The 19,699-nt window shown below is 33.4% G+C and overlaps 1 protein-coding gene across 2 annotated transcripts in view; it reads right to left on the bottom strand.

The window, feature by feature from the left end:
- Positions 1-19,699, bottom strand: part of LOC123718531 — a 47,691-nt gene that overhangs the window by 7,300 nt on the left and 20,692 nt on the right. The window contains exons 2-4 of one of the 2 annotated variants that reach the window (XM_045675132.1): positions 8,489-8,638; positions 1,250-2,533; positions 461-626 (exon numbers count right to left, since the gene is read on the bottom strand). In XM_045675132.1, the coding sequence (XP_045531088.1) occupies positions 461-626; positions 1,250-2,533; positions 8,489-8,638 (1,600 nt within the window). The remainder of the gene's footprint in view (positions 1-460; positions 627-1,249; positions 2,534-8,488; positions 8,639-19,699) is intronic. The other variant, XM_045675133.1, reaches the window with a different exon arrangement.

The raw sequence follows: 19,699 nt of genomic DNA, 5'->3' as shown, positions 1-19,699 counted from the left end.
GAAGAAGTCGTCGTCACTCTTATTAATCGTCAAGTTTTGGGTTGCCTCCAACCCAATTGGAAGGAACTGAAACCATCACAAAATGCTTCACTTGATATATTGAAACATTAATTGATGTATGGTCTATCTATTTTGGCGTGCACTTATGTTGGACGTAATCGTCTGTGGCCTCGTAACTTCACATACTAAACCAATGGATTATGTATGATATGGATTTTTTTATTAGAAAGAAGACACAATCAATACGATGATTGGTGAAGACGTGTTCAGTCATTAAATTATTTTGGTAGCTATATAATGGAGACTTACTTTGCAGTATCGCGAGTTACTTCAATGTTTAATTAGACAATTTACTTTAAATTATTACATGAAAATAAGTAATGTTTGGAGAGATCTTGAACGGAAGGATTTAATTACGGAGCTGCAAAATGAATCTCTTCTAAAAGCAAAGGCGACTCACCCTGATCATGTTCTATCCTAACATGGCGTAGACCGTTCAGCTTGAACGTCAGCGTGAAGATGTAATGGTCATCACTGCTGTCCCGAACAATGAATGAACCATCTGGCTCATTTGAAAGTATCTTCTCCGCGGATTCCACAGATATCGGGCCCCAGTACCATCCATACTATAAAATACAAATAACTTTTAAAAAAACAAGGCATAAATAAAATATACGTCCAACGCGTTTTACATTTCACGATTTCACAGTAAAAACTAAACTAACCACAAACTTTTGTGTGCAACAAAATGTAGTAACCTAAAACCTCAATACATATTGACGTTATTTAAAGCATAGGTCTTGCCAAACTAATTTTGTTATCCACGAGATATATGGTAAAATATCAGTCAAAAATGTGTTATGCAAATTATTTTGAAGAGCTATAAACAAGAATCTTCTTGTTGCGGCGGTTCAAAAAGTTCTTTGTCATTTCGTTTTACAAGTTAAACGCTGACAGCAAATAACTTTGCGCGACTCGAACAGGAGATATTTCATGAAACTCCCAACTACCGACTGCAAACCATACATACCAATTAAATATTTATGCCCGCATCTAGTCTTATAGTGAAGATGAGAGTTTTCAGTAAAACCATTTCAAACGAAGCAAACTTTACCTACATAATAATACATAATTGAATTATCTTAATTAATTTTATCTCGTTATGAATGCAGTAAACATAGCTTGCCCGTCTGATTTCAAACAGAAATTATGAATTGTTTTGAGAAATAATAAAGAAAAAAAGACTTACATCTTTAACTTTCTGGATGGATGTTGCGAAGTCCATGACAGTGTCATCTTCGTTTGCTGATCGCCTAGAATTGGACGGGTGCGGCGACTGCGGCAGCGGTGGCAGAGCCCTCCTCACGGCCGGAGGAGGCGACCCACGACCTATCTTCTCTACGCCATCTCCATCGCTGGACCTCCTCCAACGAAACAGATTACAAAAGCTTTGCTTTATATTCATCGAAAGTATCCTAACAGGTGACATTTTCACCTTCGTACCCTGATTCCCTTTCTTCTTCGTATCCAACTCCATGATGCTACATTCCTTCTGTTTAATTTCTTTATGCTTTTTGCTCTTCACGTTCATGTCCGCGGTGTTCTTGTTCGTTTTGTTGTGGTTGTTGTTCGTCTCGGCTGTTTTTGGTTCATTGCTCTCTTTTAAGAAAACTGCTGTACTCGACTCTTTCAGTCCTTGCCTAGAATGGACTGCGGCCGTAGTTAGTATAGACCCGTTCTGTTTATTTATTGTGTTCCGGCATTCTGAATCGCTGGAACTCGAGTACAGCGTATGCAAATATTTTCTCATTTCGCGCAGTGTCAAATGTAAAGAGTCTGTATCGGATTCCGCCAAAATCTTTTTCCTGCACGAGGAACCCGGCAGAGAGTGCCTTTTTGTTTTCGTGTCCTTGTGTTTCGTATCTTTTAGCTTATAATTCCTCTCCATTATCGTATTATTGGTGTTGAGAATCAGGGTTGTGGTCTTACTACGCCTTTTATTGGTTCTCTGTGGTCTTTTGCTTCTGGCCCTGATATTGCCGTGATTGGGTCGGATCATATCAATAGGCACCGCGTATATATCACTATCAAAGGGAACATTGTACATGTCAGTAATATCAGACGTTTTTGCAGATAGGGTATCATGGGAAATAGCTTGTGTTATGAAACTTGAGTCGTCGGTTTGAAACTGTGTAATTAGAGAATTATGACTGCTCGACAGTCGAGACGAAAGGGAATTTCTGGAAGAAGGCCTCGTACCGCGGCAAGGACTGAGGTGTAGCAATCTGGGGCTAGCAAACCGATGGTTAAGACATTGACGTCTGTCATACAGTGTTTCCGCCTTAAATTTCCGTGGATACATCGGGGATATATGACCTGCTGTCACTGGTATATTTAAGCTCGAAGATTTTGGTTTTATTATAGAATCATTAGTACAAATAACAGATGGAGGCACGCACACAGCCAAACATTTGTTTGGGGTCCCAACAAACGTAGTAGTTGTGCATTCTAAGTTCGTTGGGACAGGATTATCCTGAAAAAAAAAAACCGATGATTAGTATAAGAGAACAAGAAGTTATTTTCTAAACAACTTTAAAATGTATGACAAACAATAAATCAATAATGTAGAACTGTGGGTGTAATATTTCTTTTAGGTTCGAAATATGTTTATTGATAAATAATTTTGAGATAATGAACGGATAAGCCTAAACAGCAGTTAATATGTATTTGAAATTATTAATCAATTGGGTTATTAATGAAATGGGACTAAAGCTCTAAATTTAATTGTTTGGATCATTAGCTTTCCAAATTAACCTACGATTATAAGCTATCATATTTACATTACATTTTGAAGCTTTAACCGCATGCCTTCATCGGTATTTCAACATTTGAGACATATAAAATTCCGTATTACACATTCCGAGGGAAACAAAGCGTGAGCACAGTGTTGTATATCGATACATGTCAGTTTATGAAACTCTTCAAGTGGAAGCGAGGTAGGGCCATCGTAGTTACGTACATTTACGATTGAGTGACGGGGCCTTGATTTAGGGGAACCAGTGAAATGTGAGTTTGTATCGCTACTACGCCTTTGAAACTGCATGTCAGACAAAAACAGAGCCTCAGTGCAAAGTTTCGTCTGCAAAACTAATAAAGAACTGAAATTCTAGTTCTTTTGACTTAATAATGATTGAATGTTGATTAATGCTTTTGATTATTTTACTCGCATTATTGTGCAAAATGATGTTTGCCCTTGGGCAAGTTATATGAAAGCCATCAGCGATGTGACTAAGTAATGAATTTCCACTTCTGTTAGCTTAATTATTCCGCAGGCAACGGATTACTTTTTCAAAATAATGCCTGGTATGGAAACCTTTGTCAATCAAATTACGTTATTACACGATTTCTAATAAAATATTTTTTAGTTCAAGCAACTTAAAAGCGGTGTTGGCGTGAACTAACGACAGAGTAATGCGTGACCTACCTGAACCTTGACTGTGAACCCAAAACTTCTTTCAATATGCGCGATTAACAATTTCGTTACAATATTTGTACCACTAACCAAATCAGAGAAAATTTTGATCAAAGTTTAGACAGCGCAACTTACACATATGTACGATTTTGTGACAGTTATTTTTACATAATAAATCTGAGCAAATAATTCTGCCCGTTGCTGGTAAAATAAATGGAACCTTTAAAATGGTTTACTAAAAGCTGAAATATTTTATTTAAATCTAAAAATTTACTTTGTACGGATTATATATGAATGGATTTCAAGTGTTAATATTAATTTTACACTGTGGTTTTGAAACCACCACCTGTATTGAAAATATATTCTCACTCATTCAACTATATTTCGGATTATGCAGAATATCTAACTAACATTTTAAAAATCTTCACCATAAAAAATGTATCTATGAATTCGCCATTTGGTTCGACTTCACTAAACCGTGGATTTTGTGCTAACAAAATAAAATACTCAGACCGTTTCAAGTGTGCCTATTTAATCAAAAATAATTCCTCTAGTCCAATGTACTTCCCGATTGGTCCCATAAACTTAGAAATGAAATAAATTAATTTACCATACCGATCGGCTGTCCGCCATATAGCCGACTTTGGAATATTTTATTGAATTCAGTAACATCAAATCAACTACATAATTATTTTTAAATCTTGATTAAAAGTTGTTAAATTTTTTTCAGTAAACAGTAATTACACAATATGTTGTTTTCGATTAAAGAGGGCGCGTTTTCATTTAAACTAAAGTTTATATTTATGTTTTTAACCGAACAATTTAAATATAACAGTGCGGCGTAAAATCATGTTAACACATCATCAACACATCGTTCTTTGCAACATACAAGCGGTATGGTACCATTTACGTTGGTAGCTGACCTCTCTACATATTCAGCCGAAATCTCTATACAGTCACATCATGTCCAGTACATATTTTTAAAATCTTCTTCTTGCTGTCACACATACCCGTGTGTAGCGTGTATTACGATCGCAAGAGGGCATTCCTTACATCGGTCAATATAAAAAAAAACATATTTGTCACATATATATTTGGAGAACAACGCAAGCGTCGCATATAACATAAATTTACGAATATGTATTTACATATTCGACCCCAAAACAAAAAGGGTGAAATTGCGAATGTAACACAATTAAAAAGTATAAAAGGTAGTGACTGTTGTGAAGTCGCTAGATTGTAAATTAAACATTTTTAGCTAACCGAAACAGCAAGTTGAGGCTATGCTAGTTTTCTATGCATATGATGTATGAGTCTACAAGTGTAATAAAAACCTTATTGACGTATGAAGGGTACATACTATTAATTAAAAATCGAGGAAGCCAATTTTATCTACGAAGAATTTTAATGAAATTATCCCGAATCTAGGTTCTATTATAAATATATACACTCTGAATACATTCTAACCACGATTCGTCTCTACTCCACAGTGTAAAATATTTTTTTTTTAATATAAGCTTTTAAAAATAGAACTTTTACTAGATGATATAAACAAAAAAACATTATTACAACCCGTATACGAAACAAACGTATCATTAAAATTGGGAGACAATTCACAATGAGTGAACGAACACTTGTCTAGATATATTTTTTATTCAATTGTTTAAGTTTTGTTAACATTATTATTGTCGTCATTCCTATTAAAATAAAATTCATATTGATATTATTTTATTGATAATATTTCGGGCTCCGTTTTTTACCTGGCTTTAGTATTTCCTTAGTTTTATTTACAATTACTAGTAATTCATAAATGCTACTATTAAAACCGTAATCGGTGTAGTGGTAAACGGAACAAGAAGCATGATTCTTCGATTCCCGACAAGACAATAATTATTATTAGAGTATTAGGTAAGGAAAGAAAAACATCGAAGACGACTTATTAAGACAGTAAAACTTTAACAAATACTGGGACTGGATTTAAGGCTGCGGGTTTAATCATTTCTATCTCTAAAAAGCTACCCAGAAGTTCTAAAACATCCCCCTACAGACACACCTTAAAATTTGTCTTCCAATGCAAATAACATTTATTCGTTGTATACATGAAATTCAAAAATAAAATTAATACTTAAAATGTACATATGCTTATTAAAAAAAGGTACTACAAGTATTTATACAACACGTTTGTTAAAAGCTCATTACTCTACATGACAAATAAATTGATTATGATGAATGCAGTGGGCATAGCGAAATAGGGAAATACACTTTACACAATAAAACCAACACACTTCACACAGAAGGACAGCTACAGCAAATCGTAATCTACCCCCAATATCGTACGTATCAATATCATTCGCATTTATAAGCCGTTGCTTGCAGTGATATTTGCGGTGAGGTATATAATACAAATGATACCTCTGTTACTCTAAGCAGCTTTTGTGCGCATTGAAAACGGATTAAAATACACTATAAATGAATATTTAATATGCCTTTGTTTGATAAGGTGAACAATTAAAATGGCAGGTTAAAAGAAATGTTAGAACGTATACAATCGTGAAATGTGCAGTTTTCAATGGGAAAGTACTTTAAAATTTGAACCTTAAGTGTCAGTGTCAGTGTCAGTGAAGTGTGGGAAAAGTGGCCCTTAATTTAGATCGTAAACCCCAGTTACTACTGACTAGGCTGAGCACCGTTCAAGCTATCAAACGTTGGTTAGTCTTGACACCGCTCACGTTAACACCTCATTAGCTATTACAACCGTACAAGTCCAAGTCGAGGTAGTAGCTTGCGTACTGATTGATTCATATACTCGAGCGGTACTCTCGCTGAATATTTTCCACAGTAAAGGTAATTTAAAAGTAATATCGATTTATTTTTTAATTTCTAAATTGTATTACTGTCAACAGCATTCGTCGGGAGCAGCATGATCGTGCTGCCAATTCGTGGGAAAAACATATGTTTTCATATTATCCTTTCAACTTATTGTTTCTTATCGTGGAGAGAGCTTTTTAATAAAATCAACATACTTTAACTTTTTTACACTCCTTAACTACGGTTTTACATAGGATATTCAAAAATATATAGGTAAAATAAAATTGTTAAACAAGTTAGTTGTCAAGATAGTTTAACAAATGAAACATATTTCACCTACACAGATAGTTGCAAAAGCTTAACCGTAAACTGTTTGAGTTAACTGTAATAGTAATCAAAGTTTGTTCTGCAATCCTAATTAAACACGTATACATATTTGTATTTGAAGTACGTACTTCCGCTTTGAAGCATATTTACTTCACACGATGTGCATAAATTAAGATATTTACACACAAATAAAATACTATATTGAAGTAGGCATCCGCATAACTGATACAAACATTACACAAACATTTAACGTATAATGTATATTGTTCGATTGCCGGAGTTATTCACAGTAGTTGGCATAGAAGGAATTGCATTAAACAGTTTAGAAGTCTTTTGATGCAATAAATTGGATTTCATTACATTTCTATAAGAGAAAAGGGACACCACCCAAGAAAAACATTAAACTTTCAGTGCTTAATGAAGATTATTCAGTTAGATGGTGATACTAACTTACATACGATTTGTAAATGTACCTAGATAGAGAGCGCATTTGAGCTGATATTTTTTATAAAATATTCAGTGGCTCGAAACAATTGAGCGTAAATTGTTGTATCAATCAACGACGCATTCGATGGAGTATGAAAATTCATAAAAATGTATTGATTGAATATTTCTAACATAATATACGTAAAAACGTGTGCCGATTTATATGATATCGTTATCGAGCGTTCCTCGAAAGTGAACGGCAAAATTGATTAGTGCATCGCTGTGGACGCACCACCCATATGTCCCACGCACAACACTACTTTTATTTTTATGTCTGTTACATAAGAACATAGAATTTAGGAACAAGGATTTTTGTATGAAAATTAAATACATTCCCGTTCTATACTTTAGATATCCTCGCTTGAGATTAATTTATTACAAAAAATATGATTTTTTAACATAATATATTTAATACGAAGTTAAGTATTTTTATAGAATAGATAGTATTGTGAAAGAAATATTGAAATAAAATTGTATTAAAACTAAATTTTATTTATTGTATCTATTTTGAAGCGAGGACGAAAAACGGACCGATTTCTGACCTTAGTCAGATTTCGTCTTTCAAATCGGTCCGTTAAATGCTTATCATGATTAAAAAAAATTAAACATGGAAAATGTCTTCGTTACACCTAACAAAAAACTTCTTAACTTTCCAAACACCTACTGATAAGAATCGAATCGAGAACCTCTAAAGTCCATCTGCCATCTATCTGCTTACTAAATTTTAAACTGAATTCATATCAATGTTTTAAAATTGAAATAATAAGAAAATTTTATTTATCCATACTAAATAATCTTTTATTATAAATTGTTTTATACAAGGATTTAAATTATTGCTCACAATTTAATAAGAACGATATAAATATCGTAATAATATCCTACAAAGAAGCATTTTTCAATTTTTAATTACCTACGTCAATACATCTTATTACGTAAATATTTTACAGCAAATAATAGTTAATCGCTTATTTCATGAGTGAATTCCACTTATCATCCGAAATATTTTATTACAGTACATTAGTGATATACGTTTCCGAGAGGTTCATATTGAATTTTTCATTTACGGCTTAATTAATATAAGATCGATTTTATGATTGATATTGATAAATAATTAAAATAAAATTATTTGAATATGACATCTTAAAATATCATAAAAAATGTTAAACTCAACTGCATTTTTGGTTAAATTAAATCTGCTTAACATTTAATTAGATGTAATCTTTTTGATAATAAACATTACCTAAAAAAATAATAGCAATGTCTCGTAACGGTATTTTAAAATAGATATTATAATTATATTTTTTTAATAAAACACTCAAATCCAGAATTATTTGTTAAAATATTTTAATTAAATTTATAACAGTACACGCACAGCCTAACGCACAGCAAACGTACCTGGAATTCCGGGGGTGGTTCTATGGCGGTGACGATGACTTTCCCTGGACCTTTCTTCACCGTATTGAAGAAGTCACCACAGATTCGCTCCGAAGCATCCGTCGACTCGCAGAGGGACAGCGATCGCTCGTCGAAGTCGCTCTCTTGCAACTGAAATCGCGAACGTCGCATTATTGCGTATTCAACGAGTGCCCGTGCAACGTGGTGCAACGTCGAAGGCTAGCAGAGAAGTGAGGATTTCAGGTACAACAGGTCGGTAGCGTTCATATTATTGCATTTCCTGCATAGGGAATAGCGAGCTACGGCTAGAGAGGACCTTTAATGGTTTCGTAGAAAAGCTCGTAAGCGAAGCTTGTCAAATTTGGACATATAATTAATTTAGATTAAAATCAAATAATGTTCAACGGCAAAGGGAAACTAATAATATATTTGAGTATTTTAATAATTGCTACTATTTATACCTTTGTCGCGCGTTCTAATTTAATAACGTTCCATAGAGCAAATTTAATTACACCGTTAAGCTTGCAAAACACTCATAGAAATGAGATATTTAGTGATTTTGCAAATATTATTTCAACCATGTACGATTTCGTGATAATCAAATTAAAACTAATAAAAAAAAATATTTAAAGACTAGTAACAATTGTAATTTTTTACTCATTTCAATTAATTTCACAAATCATTCTTAAAGATATATTAGTTTTGCCTCATCATTTTATACCTAATTATTTTTCGACTAACTTCTATATTTTAAGCACTGTTTGAGTAAATTTAATTGATAGCCTGCATCACACTTTATCATATTCGTGCAGTGTAATTATGACTGTAAACAGTGAGAAAACGCGAATACACTTACGAAGACGCCTTTAATTTTGAACTGTTAAATAATATTTTTCTGTATGATAAAATATCTAATTAATGAATGGCGCTACAACCTTTTTTTAGGTCTAGGCCTCAGATTTCTGTATCTGTTTCATCATTTTTTAATTGAATAGGCAAGCCGGTTTCCTCATGATGTTTTCCTTCACCGTTCGAGCTACTGCTAAATGCGCACATTGAAAGAAAATCCATTGGTGCACAGCCGTGGATCGAACCTACGATCTTAGGGATGAGAGTCGCACGCTGAAACCACTAGCCCAACACTGCTCAATTTATAAGGGAGTATTACTCATGCATTTATTTTAACGCGTACAAAACACAGAACATTTAGGAGTGGCTTCAGTTGCGGACTTACGTATCCGTAGCTCTACGATGAGTTTGATAAGATATAATGATATGAACATTTTATTTACACTTCGTAACCATATACAAGAACATACATGTAAAAAAGTAGGTTACATAAGTTATTAGGCAACGGGAGGCCTTATCGCTAAGAAGCTATTACTTTCAGGCAACCCTAGTATGGAAAAATACAAAAATAAACACCTACAGAGGGTAAGTACAAGAAGTGCTATTGTACCTATGTTACACTAACTGTAACTAAAATAAAGTAATATATATATATATATATATATTTATTTATTGACTGTTTACAGCTTTAGAACTCCATACCTCTTGATATTAGACGAGCTGTCTTTAAATTTATTTAAAATCGATATATATATAAGTAACTAATTACGAGGCAGAAGAGAAATGCTTAAAAAGAAGATTTATAAATACATTTAAAGCTGAGCTCGTCTGTTATCAAGAGGTAAGGAGTTCTAGAGCAGGAAACTAAGCACAGCAGTAAATGAGGAGTGATATAATTTTTATTAATTTTAATGCTAAGCTTCCAATTTCCAGATTGTTAAAATAAACACTAACTGCGCCCCGCGGCTTCACCTTCGTAAAACGAGGATGTGATTTAACCAGGCTCCACCGGCAGCTTGGAGTATTAGAAACAGCACACCACTTGCCAACGCAAAATACAGTCATTATCCAACACAAAGGAAAAATCTATTCTTAATACATCATGGCGGAACAAAAATAAAATAACACTGGCTTATTTGCATTAGCACTTTCCACGTATTAAACTAACATCAACCATTTAAATGAAGTTAAGCTTTTGATACAAAGCTTTTCCCGTTACTAACTCGGCTTTCCCTATAATTTAGTTGAGGTGGTAAGCAATTTTATGAAGTCTATTTTACGTGTTTATTAATTTACTAGCATATTATTTAATATTCCGTTAAACGAATGGAAAATGGGCAATTACATTTTCCAATAAACAAATATCTTTTTAATTAATTCATTCTTAATAGCACATTACACGTGTCACAGGTTCCTGAAATACAGTTCACACTACATTAGACCCGTTTGTTATGTAATTGAAATAGCAATTATTTCTTGTCGTCCATTCAAATGTAAATTATGAATCATTTCATTATTTAATGACGTTCATAAGTGTTCATATTGTTATTAATATGTAGGATATTTAGATTTATGACGTATATGGTAGACACAGCCTTTCGAAGGCTAAAAAATATTACGCGTGGACGGTTTAATATCAATTTCCAACAGATATCGACTCCTATTTACAGATCATTGCATCCTTGTGCGATATCTGAAGATGGTAATGAAAATAATACGTGCTTATTACAAACAAAAATCAATCATGCTGAAAAAGCTGAAATTATAAGTTACAAATGAAATGAAAATTAGTTTGCAATCACGATTATTATTAAACGCTATTTGAAAGGAATAATTGTTAATGCGATTAAAATGGAAACAGTAAGCTTTGACTTTATCATTCAATATTCATGTGCTCTCAATTATAATGATTGTAATAATTCAGTGGCGCTCCATTCTAAATGGGTCTTGGCATCAGATTGCATATGTTTGTTTGTCAATTTAGCTTTCTATGTCCGGAATATGACGCCGTTTTTGGGGCAAAGACCTGCCCGTTTCCTTACGATTTTTTCCGAAACAGTATTAACTTGATGTGCGCATAGTAAATAAATACATTCGTGTATAGTGCATCATTTGAAGAAAAAAAGATCAGTTTGTTATTCGTCTTATAATCAGTGTGCTCTCGTATAGCTGACCATGATCTAGTCATAAACGTGGAGTTGTATAAAAATTTAATAAATTATGTTATATTCATAAGGAAAAACTGTAGGTAGCAAATATCACAAGAGTGGAAAGGGCCCAGTGGGAAATAAAACAACTATTCATTGATTTGATCCAGTTAAAATATTTTACGAGCAAACAAGGTAACGAGATTTCTAAGTTTCTTTTTTTTATTTATTACAGAAATACATCATGCCAATACGATAATATCGAAAAACATTAAATAAAATATAATAAATTACATATATAATATTAAACATATAATTTACACAATATCGCTACTGTGAATTCACTCTGCGAACATATACATATAGATAGTGCGGAGACATCGTTCAGTAGTTCTCATATTATTGATGTGAATTATCTGTAAATTCATATCTTTCTCATATGTTAAATAAATAAAAAAAACACGATTTCGCCGGTTCAAGAACAAGTAGGTGGGGTAGGGTGACTCTCGGTCATTTCATGTTTCATAGCAAAGATTTGTGTCAAACAGGTTTGGTACACAGACTTCTATAAGGTCGCGCAATTAGTTGTTTGATGGTACGTAAATCTCATCAACATTTAGTGATTGATGCGTCAATAACCCTAAGATTCAGAAACAAAGCCTGAGTCCCGCACGTCAAAAATATCTTGGATTTTGACGGTTACGTTTCTGTTTAGGGAAATTCATTTTCACTTAGGCGTTTTAAATATACTAATGTCATAAAAGCATATACAATATAAGGTGGAATTATAAGTTACTTCGGGCAAAGGTATAGCTACAATATGATATCGTCTTGGTTCGTATAAATTTGAAATATGTCAAATAGCAGTATATCTCGTAAGACAATTATTTGTGCTACGTACTTTTCCGATGACTTACGAATTATATATATTAGTTATATAAATAAGCTTAATCTGTTATAAATAAAAATAGAAATAGCATAAATATATTGTGTTAACCCAGTGAGAGGTCGCAGGTTCGAATCCCGGCTGTGTCTGTGTGCGCATGAACACTCTCTCGCACAGTAACTTGAAATATGAGTGAGGAAACCTGAGGCTTAGGAATAAAAGATTATGGCAAGACTGAGTTTAAAAAAACGGCAATAAATGGTTTTTTTAACTACAAAGACTTGTGTGCGTCATTTTTGCAAGAGGTTTTCGCTTTCATAAAAAAAGTACACAGAAACGTGAGTTTGAGCTCAAATTCCATGCGAATTCTAATTATTGTGAAGCTTGTTTTTTGTAATTATCGAATACGTCGCTTTGGTGTTTTGTTTTTACTTGGATTCACATGCAATGCCGGTTATTTGGATTCGTCATACCACATGATGATTTGGTATATATCATATAGAGTATTGATTTACCTTGCCTTTGAGATTGCAGTTATGTCTATGATACAAATTTGTTCTGGTCTCGGTAGTTCAAATTTGCTGTTTGATATTCCGCAAATGGCCGCAATGTTAATGGCTTTATCGTTCGTTTAGAAATTCGATAAATAAATATGAGCTACGATCACATAACATTGCTGGTGATTTTATGTGTTACTATGTAATATTGTATTAACTTAACTTTTTAGGAAGAACTTCAATTCAATAGATTTTAAGCATTTCATTACTATCCGTATATTTAGAAAGGTATATTATTTGGAAATGTTTCATTCTAATTATTCACCACATTAACTTGTATATTATAAAATTTCTTAATTTACGTAAACAATTTATATTGTAATAATAAAGTTTAAAACCGCAAACCTCAAGAAACGCGACTAAAACTAGTTAATATTCAATTTCACTTTAGACATCAGCAATTTATTAAACAGAAAAGAAACTGGAGACTCAAATACCTACATAACGCTGTAGCAACCTACGGCTACCTAGCTACGGCGTAGACTTGATAATTCCGTAGCACAATTCAGCCTTATACATTATTAGTAGAAGTGGTTAGAGTTTAATAAGTTCTTCTTAGACAATGGCCTCTTGACAGAGCGGTCGTGGTTGACACTTTGGAGTAACTTTTCTCTTGACAACCCTGCCTCTTCATCAAGGACAGATGCTTTTCTTGTGCATTTCAGGAGATAATAGTTTAGTGCGTATTTATTTGATAGTAAGATTGTGTCGTCTGCATTCCTATGGTTGCTAATATTAATTCCTTCAATGGAATTCTGTTCTCCTCCCAGAAAATTACCTTAGGGTCGTCTAAGGTAATTCTCTTGATAAGTTCAGTATAAACGTCAAACCAAAGTAATATAAATATGATATTATACAACCATGGCGGAATCCAGAAAACTTTACCCATAAATGATATGCATTGTCAGATTTGAAGATGGCTAAACATCTTCTTTCGTCTTTCCAAAGGGTGGACTAAGTTATTAGGTGTCCATAGCCAAAAGCGTTTCCCACAGCTTTGGCCATTTCACGGAATCGAACACTTTAGAGAAGTCAACAAAGCATATGAAAATTGGTTTGTTGAATTTGCGAGTGTTTTCAAAAATCTGCCTTAAATTTAGCATTTCCCTGAGTGCCCTGTTTTATATACGAATCCAACCTGTTCGGGAGCAATTTTTTTGATGAGCCGGTAATTGCTGCTAACTTTCATAGAGCCTTTTTTGTGCCATCGGCACACTAATAAAGTGTGAGCCCAATCTAGCGGCTTGGCCGGCCCCTGTTTGTCAAATCTTGTTGTACAAGATGAAAAAAGGTTTAATTGTTTCAATTGGTCCATATATTTTTAAGATCGGGGATCAGCTCGAGGAAATTCATCCAAGTTATAGATATATATAGCCTCTATCAGTTATTAATTATTTTTTTAGTATAAATTATTAAGAACGTGTGATTTTTCTACATGAATAAATTAGGTGTTATTGACGGCAAAATATCTATAGAACGTGAAAGTAGGCAATGGGTTTAATAGGTACTTAAAATAATTTCGATAATGTATACACGCAACAAAAACAGATAGAGAGAGACAACACTTAAAGAGTGGCGTTAATAATATTATTTATTAAGAAATCTTTAAAATGTATTGAATTTTTTTACCTTATACCTTTAAAAAACATTGTATTGAACCGATATTTTGTTATAAATTCTACGTCATCATAGACTTTGTCTCGTTCATTTGTTTCAATCTGCCAATAGACAATAAAGTAGCATTTTAAAGTATCAAATCATTCCTACGGCAATTTCGAATGTTGAACATGCCTAGGGAAGCACTGGGCTGGGCAGGTTCAATTATTTAAATTTAACTAATCCAGCTAAAGTAAAAACTGTTACTAACTCATCTATTTACGCCGGTACTATGTAACTTCGAATGCCCACAACTAATGCGTTTCCACCAGCTTTCTTTATTTGTTTATTAAATGAAGAATAAAAAGATCATTTTAATATATACAACAAAGGCAAACAAAATCCAAAGTTAGTTAGTGATTTTATAAGAAGAACGGTAAGAAAATATAAATTATCAGTCAGTGATGTCTTGGTATATATAGTGGGTAGGAAGGTACAAATCAGTGAAACAGGGCAGAAATGCGTCTGCTGCATACCACTGGGACTTTGCGAAACTTTTAAAATACTAGGGGGGTGCATAAATAGACAAAGCTCGATAATTGTTGAGCGTAAGTTTTATTAAGTTTAGAAACCTCATTGTTACAACATTTTCTGAACAAAATCCTTTTTACAAAAATCCATTTGTTATTTCATTTACTCTATAATGAAGTATAAATTATGAACACATGGCATATTTAATTTTTAATCTATAGATATAGATTAAAAGCTAGATAGCTTTTACCCTACCTCATTTTGAGTTTCGAGACTTATGTATAAGTATGACTAGTCAAATCAATACGTATCTGTCATACGGGAGGAATCTTCGAATTTGTAATCAGTAAGTATTGACTTGATATCGACTGTGAATCCTACCCATACTGTTGTTGTTAATTCACCCAGCAATGCGCAGGGTTGATGAACAGGAACATATCTTCCTAATTAATAATGCGTAGTGCAAAATAACACTTAAATAACACAGTCAACAATATTTATAGCTCTTTGCTATATATGAAAAAAATTGCCAAAGTCTAGAAGATTTAGGAACATATTTGTACATGTACATATCTACTCAAGCCGTGTGGATTTTTCCATATTGGAAAAGATTCCGTCAATACTTCACACAATACCATTTTTCTCAAAGGAAAATTTTGCATTCAATGATTTTATTTACCGCAACATCCATATTCAGATACTAAAAGCCGCATACAAAAGATTTAATATGTAAAGTCCATCTACGTATACTTTGATTATATTGAACAGAAATTGAGCTCGCACAAAAGGCTTACAGAAAATACCAATAACGACTTTTGCTAAATTACACCCAACCTTTTACAGCACATCAATGATGTTAAGCATATTCAAGAAACGCAGCAGAAGCAGCGCTTTACAAAAGCAACTGGTTAATCTTAAAGGAGATTTATACGCCAGAATATTCAGTATTCTAATTATTTTAAGATCGGTTCGACGAATCCAGTAGTTCAAATAAATGGTCATACATATCTTTACCAATATTATAAATAGGGAAAGTTTTGTGTATTGAGTTTTTTAAAAATTATTTTACCAGTACAGATCAATTATTTGTATTAAAATTTTCGGAAAGCTCTTTGATATAAAACTATACGTGGCAGTAATAATGTTTTCGAGAAAAATATATTTATTAATTAATCATTATCAATCTCATTGTACTATTTTATGAATATATAACATTACCCAGTCAAATAAATACCATACCGGCAGCTAAATAATTATATTATCATGCTATTATTATATATAAATATTTCATGCGACCAAGACAGCGAAAACATCTTATTCTAAATTAATTTCCTTTATATAATGATCACTAACATCCTGTCTTCGCACGACTGGCAATTTATTAGTTATATTAAATATAAAACTAACGTATAACACACCCACCCACGCAGAGTGCCACGATAAAATAATTTTAGTTCTTGTTGTTTAGTTTATTGGTAGCAAAGAATAAAATTCCATACAATATTATTAGAGATATAACGTTCCGACAGCGTACCTAAAATACTGACGGATTACCATGCGCTCTATGGGGCTCGGATAACAGGAAATGCATTTCAATAGTCAAATCTTTTGTTAGGTTTTCTGGAGTGGAATTAAAGTCCAAACCCTGACTTTTGTGTGTGTTCGCTCATGTTTGGATTCCAGAATAGTTTAGGTGTACAACTAGATGTTTTTATTTTATTTCAGGCATGTGAGTCGGCTAGTCACGGGATAAAAACCTCCTTTGTTTTTGATTCGGCGTCGCATATCATCAATACATCTTGAAGATGCCCTTCATCTCTTGTAAAAAGCTAAAATGAAACGTTGCCAATACTAAAATATTGCTTTAGTCATTTACTCTACTATTTAGTTTACTCATTTTTTATAGTGAATTGTTTAGACATCGAGCAACTCACCATATTCAGAAAGCATATTTCTTATATTCAGCAAATATTCATTATAAAAATTATTTGCTTTATTGATTGTTCTTGTAATTATTTTTGACTATAAAGAGCTCTCAAAATCGTTACAATTGCCGTTCGAAACTTGGGTTATTCGTACATTTTGTTGTCATGGTTACTATTTTTATAGCAAAAATAAGTTTACATTTTTAAATCTACTTTTAATAATAAGTTTATATACCACACTGTTGTCTCTACGTATATGATTAGAAGTAATCGTTTTACCTTATTATAAAAAAGAATCCTTTTGAATGTACTTAAAGTATATTTTGGAAAACCTACTCAGTCAGTTTAATCAAAAACTGGGTTCATAATTTGATTATTAATACTTTTGTAAGAACAAATTAAAACAAATCTGATACTTTAAAAAAATCATAAGCCCCACCGTGATGATGGCTGGACGTAATCCACGGTCCGATTTTCAAGATACTTTATTTTGGTGGGTGTCTTCTAATAATAATAATAGACAGGTGGTGAACCCATTCATCCACTTGACAAAGCAAGTTAAAATCTCGTAGCAAGTATTACCAATGAACTCTCGCGTATCAGACGTTTTACACGAGAGTCCGCTCACTCACAATGCCAAAAGGCTCAGGAGCGATATTGGTATTCTTGAAGGACCCTACTTCGAATTGATCCGAAAATACTCAACTTGTGAAACGACGGACGAGAGGTGAAACTTGTTTAATTTCGTAATCTCTCACTTGAAGTCCGGTATTGAAACTGAGCTGCAGCTCAGGTATTAGACCTACGGTGCTTCCCATTGAGTGTGGTTAGGAGGGGACTCGTAACAAGATTGTGTTTTTAAAGATTTGTAATAAAAAAAATCAATAGCGCTTCAACCTTTTAGGCCTGGGCCTCAGATTTCTGTATCTGTTTCATGAGCTAATAGGCAAGTCAACTCAACTACCGTCAACCGTCAACTTTTTGGGTCTAAGGCAAGCCGGTTTCCTCACGATGTTTTCCTACACCGTACGAGCAATGTTAAATCCGCATAGAAAGAAACTCCATTGGTGCACAGCTGGGGATCGAACCTACGACCTCAGGGATGAGAGTCGCACGCTGAAGCCACTAGACCAACACTGCTCTATTTGTAATACACATTCAAAGATTTAAAAAAAAATTAACCATCGGTGCGCAGTGAGGACGCTAGTTATATATAACCTAACTTTTACATATCATTCAAAAGGGTATATACATATCAACAATAACACCCGTACGATTTCCAATGAAGCCCTAACAAACGCGCGGATTCCATTCAATTCATTCCTCGCATCCGGAATCTAGCGCAAACAAAGTTATATATATATATATATATATTACTCACATACCAGCCAATGTGTGCCAAAACAGAGCATATTCTATGGCACAGGAGCACCACAAAAACGAAAGCAATGAAAACTAAAATAAAGTTTAATTGGAAACAATTCATAAAACACTGCACTTTCGGGAAAATAAACCCAGGATTTTCAACGATTTACAAACAAAATAAAAATGTTATATTTCTACTTTAATTGCATATTCTAATAACATTTACAATTTGCTCACGATTTCGGTTCACGTGTACCAAAGTTTGTTGTAGACCACAGCTGAAAGGTCTACGAAAAATCTACTGACAACAAACTAATTCAGTTTATTACATTCTCTCTTTCCTTTAGAGCGTACAGAAAGGGACTAATAGGTATAGTATTAATGTATATTATAACACTAATGTTATTTTATGGCTACGGAGTAACGACAAATATTGGCGTCTTCAAAATCAGAAGCTTTGTCGCGTAGTAACTTTCTAGAGACTGAATAAAAATCATACAATAGCTTTATAACAAAGGCGTTACAACCGTTTAGGTCTAGGCCTCAGATTTCTGTATCTGTTTCACGTTCATTTGTCAATCTAATAGGGAAGTAGGTGATCAAGCTTCTGTGCTTGACACACCTCGTCATATTGTTGGATATAATTATGCACTTATGCAAAACGTCTATTGGTCGAGAGTCGCACGTTGAAACCACTATGCCATGGCTATAGCTATTTTAAGAACGAACGAAGGAACGTTAGTTTTTATGTCCTTCATGCAAACACATATTTTAAATAATCAGTAACATCGGAGTCAAATCCTAATAATAATTTAACACAATAGTCGTACGTAATATTGATGAGTTACAAGAACTGCACAATCTGTCATGTCAAATGTAAAAAACAATTAGATTACTTATAATGTTATTAATATTCAAAGTCAGTATATTAAAACATTATTGAATATGTACAATATGATGGACCCACAACCATGTTGAATCCCTCAGTAGATACAGTAAACATTTTTTACTAAACCCACCGTGTGAGAATAATTATTGAATCTGGTAAGAATATATGGCATTAAGCTTTGTAATAAAATACACGGTGCATACATATACTGGACATAATAGCAGCTCGGACGGCTAGTACGTTAATTGTATCGAACGACAATCGAATATTGCCGTTACGACTTAACAATAGACACATCTAGATGCGACAACCCTACCTGCTCCTGCTTTTAACAGAAGTACCAAGAACGAGTCTATATGTATCGTGCTAGGCAAATAGTAAATTCTGTTGAATTTGCTTACATCGTAAACACGTGTACTCGATACATACACGTTAGTACGGAGCAGTACTGACCAAAGATTGATTT

The sequence above is a fragment of the Pieris brassicae genome, chromosome Z (assembly GCF_905147105.1).
Source record: "Pieris brassicae chromosome Z, ilPieBrab1.1, whole genome shotgun sequence".
Lineage (NCBI taxonomy): Eukaryota > Metazoa > Arthropoda > Insecta > Lepidoptera > Pieridae > Pieris > Pieris brassicae.
Note: the sequence above shows the minus strand (reverse complement) of the source record. Positions and strands in the feature narration are given on the sequence as shown.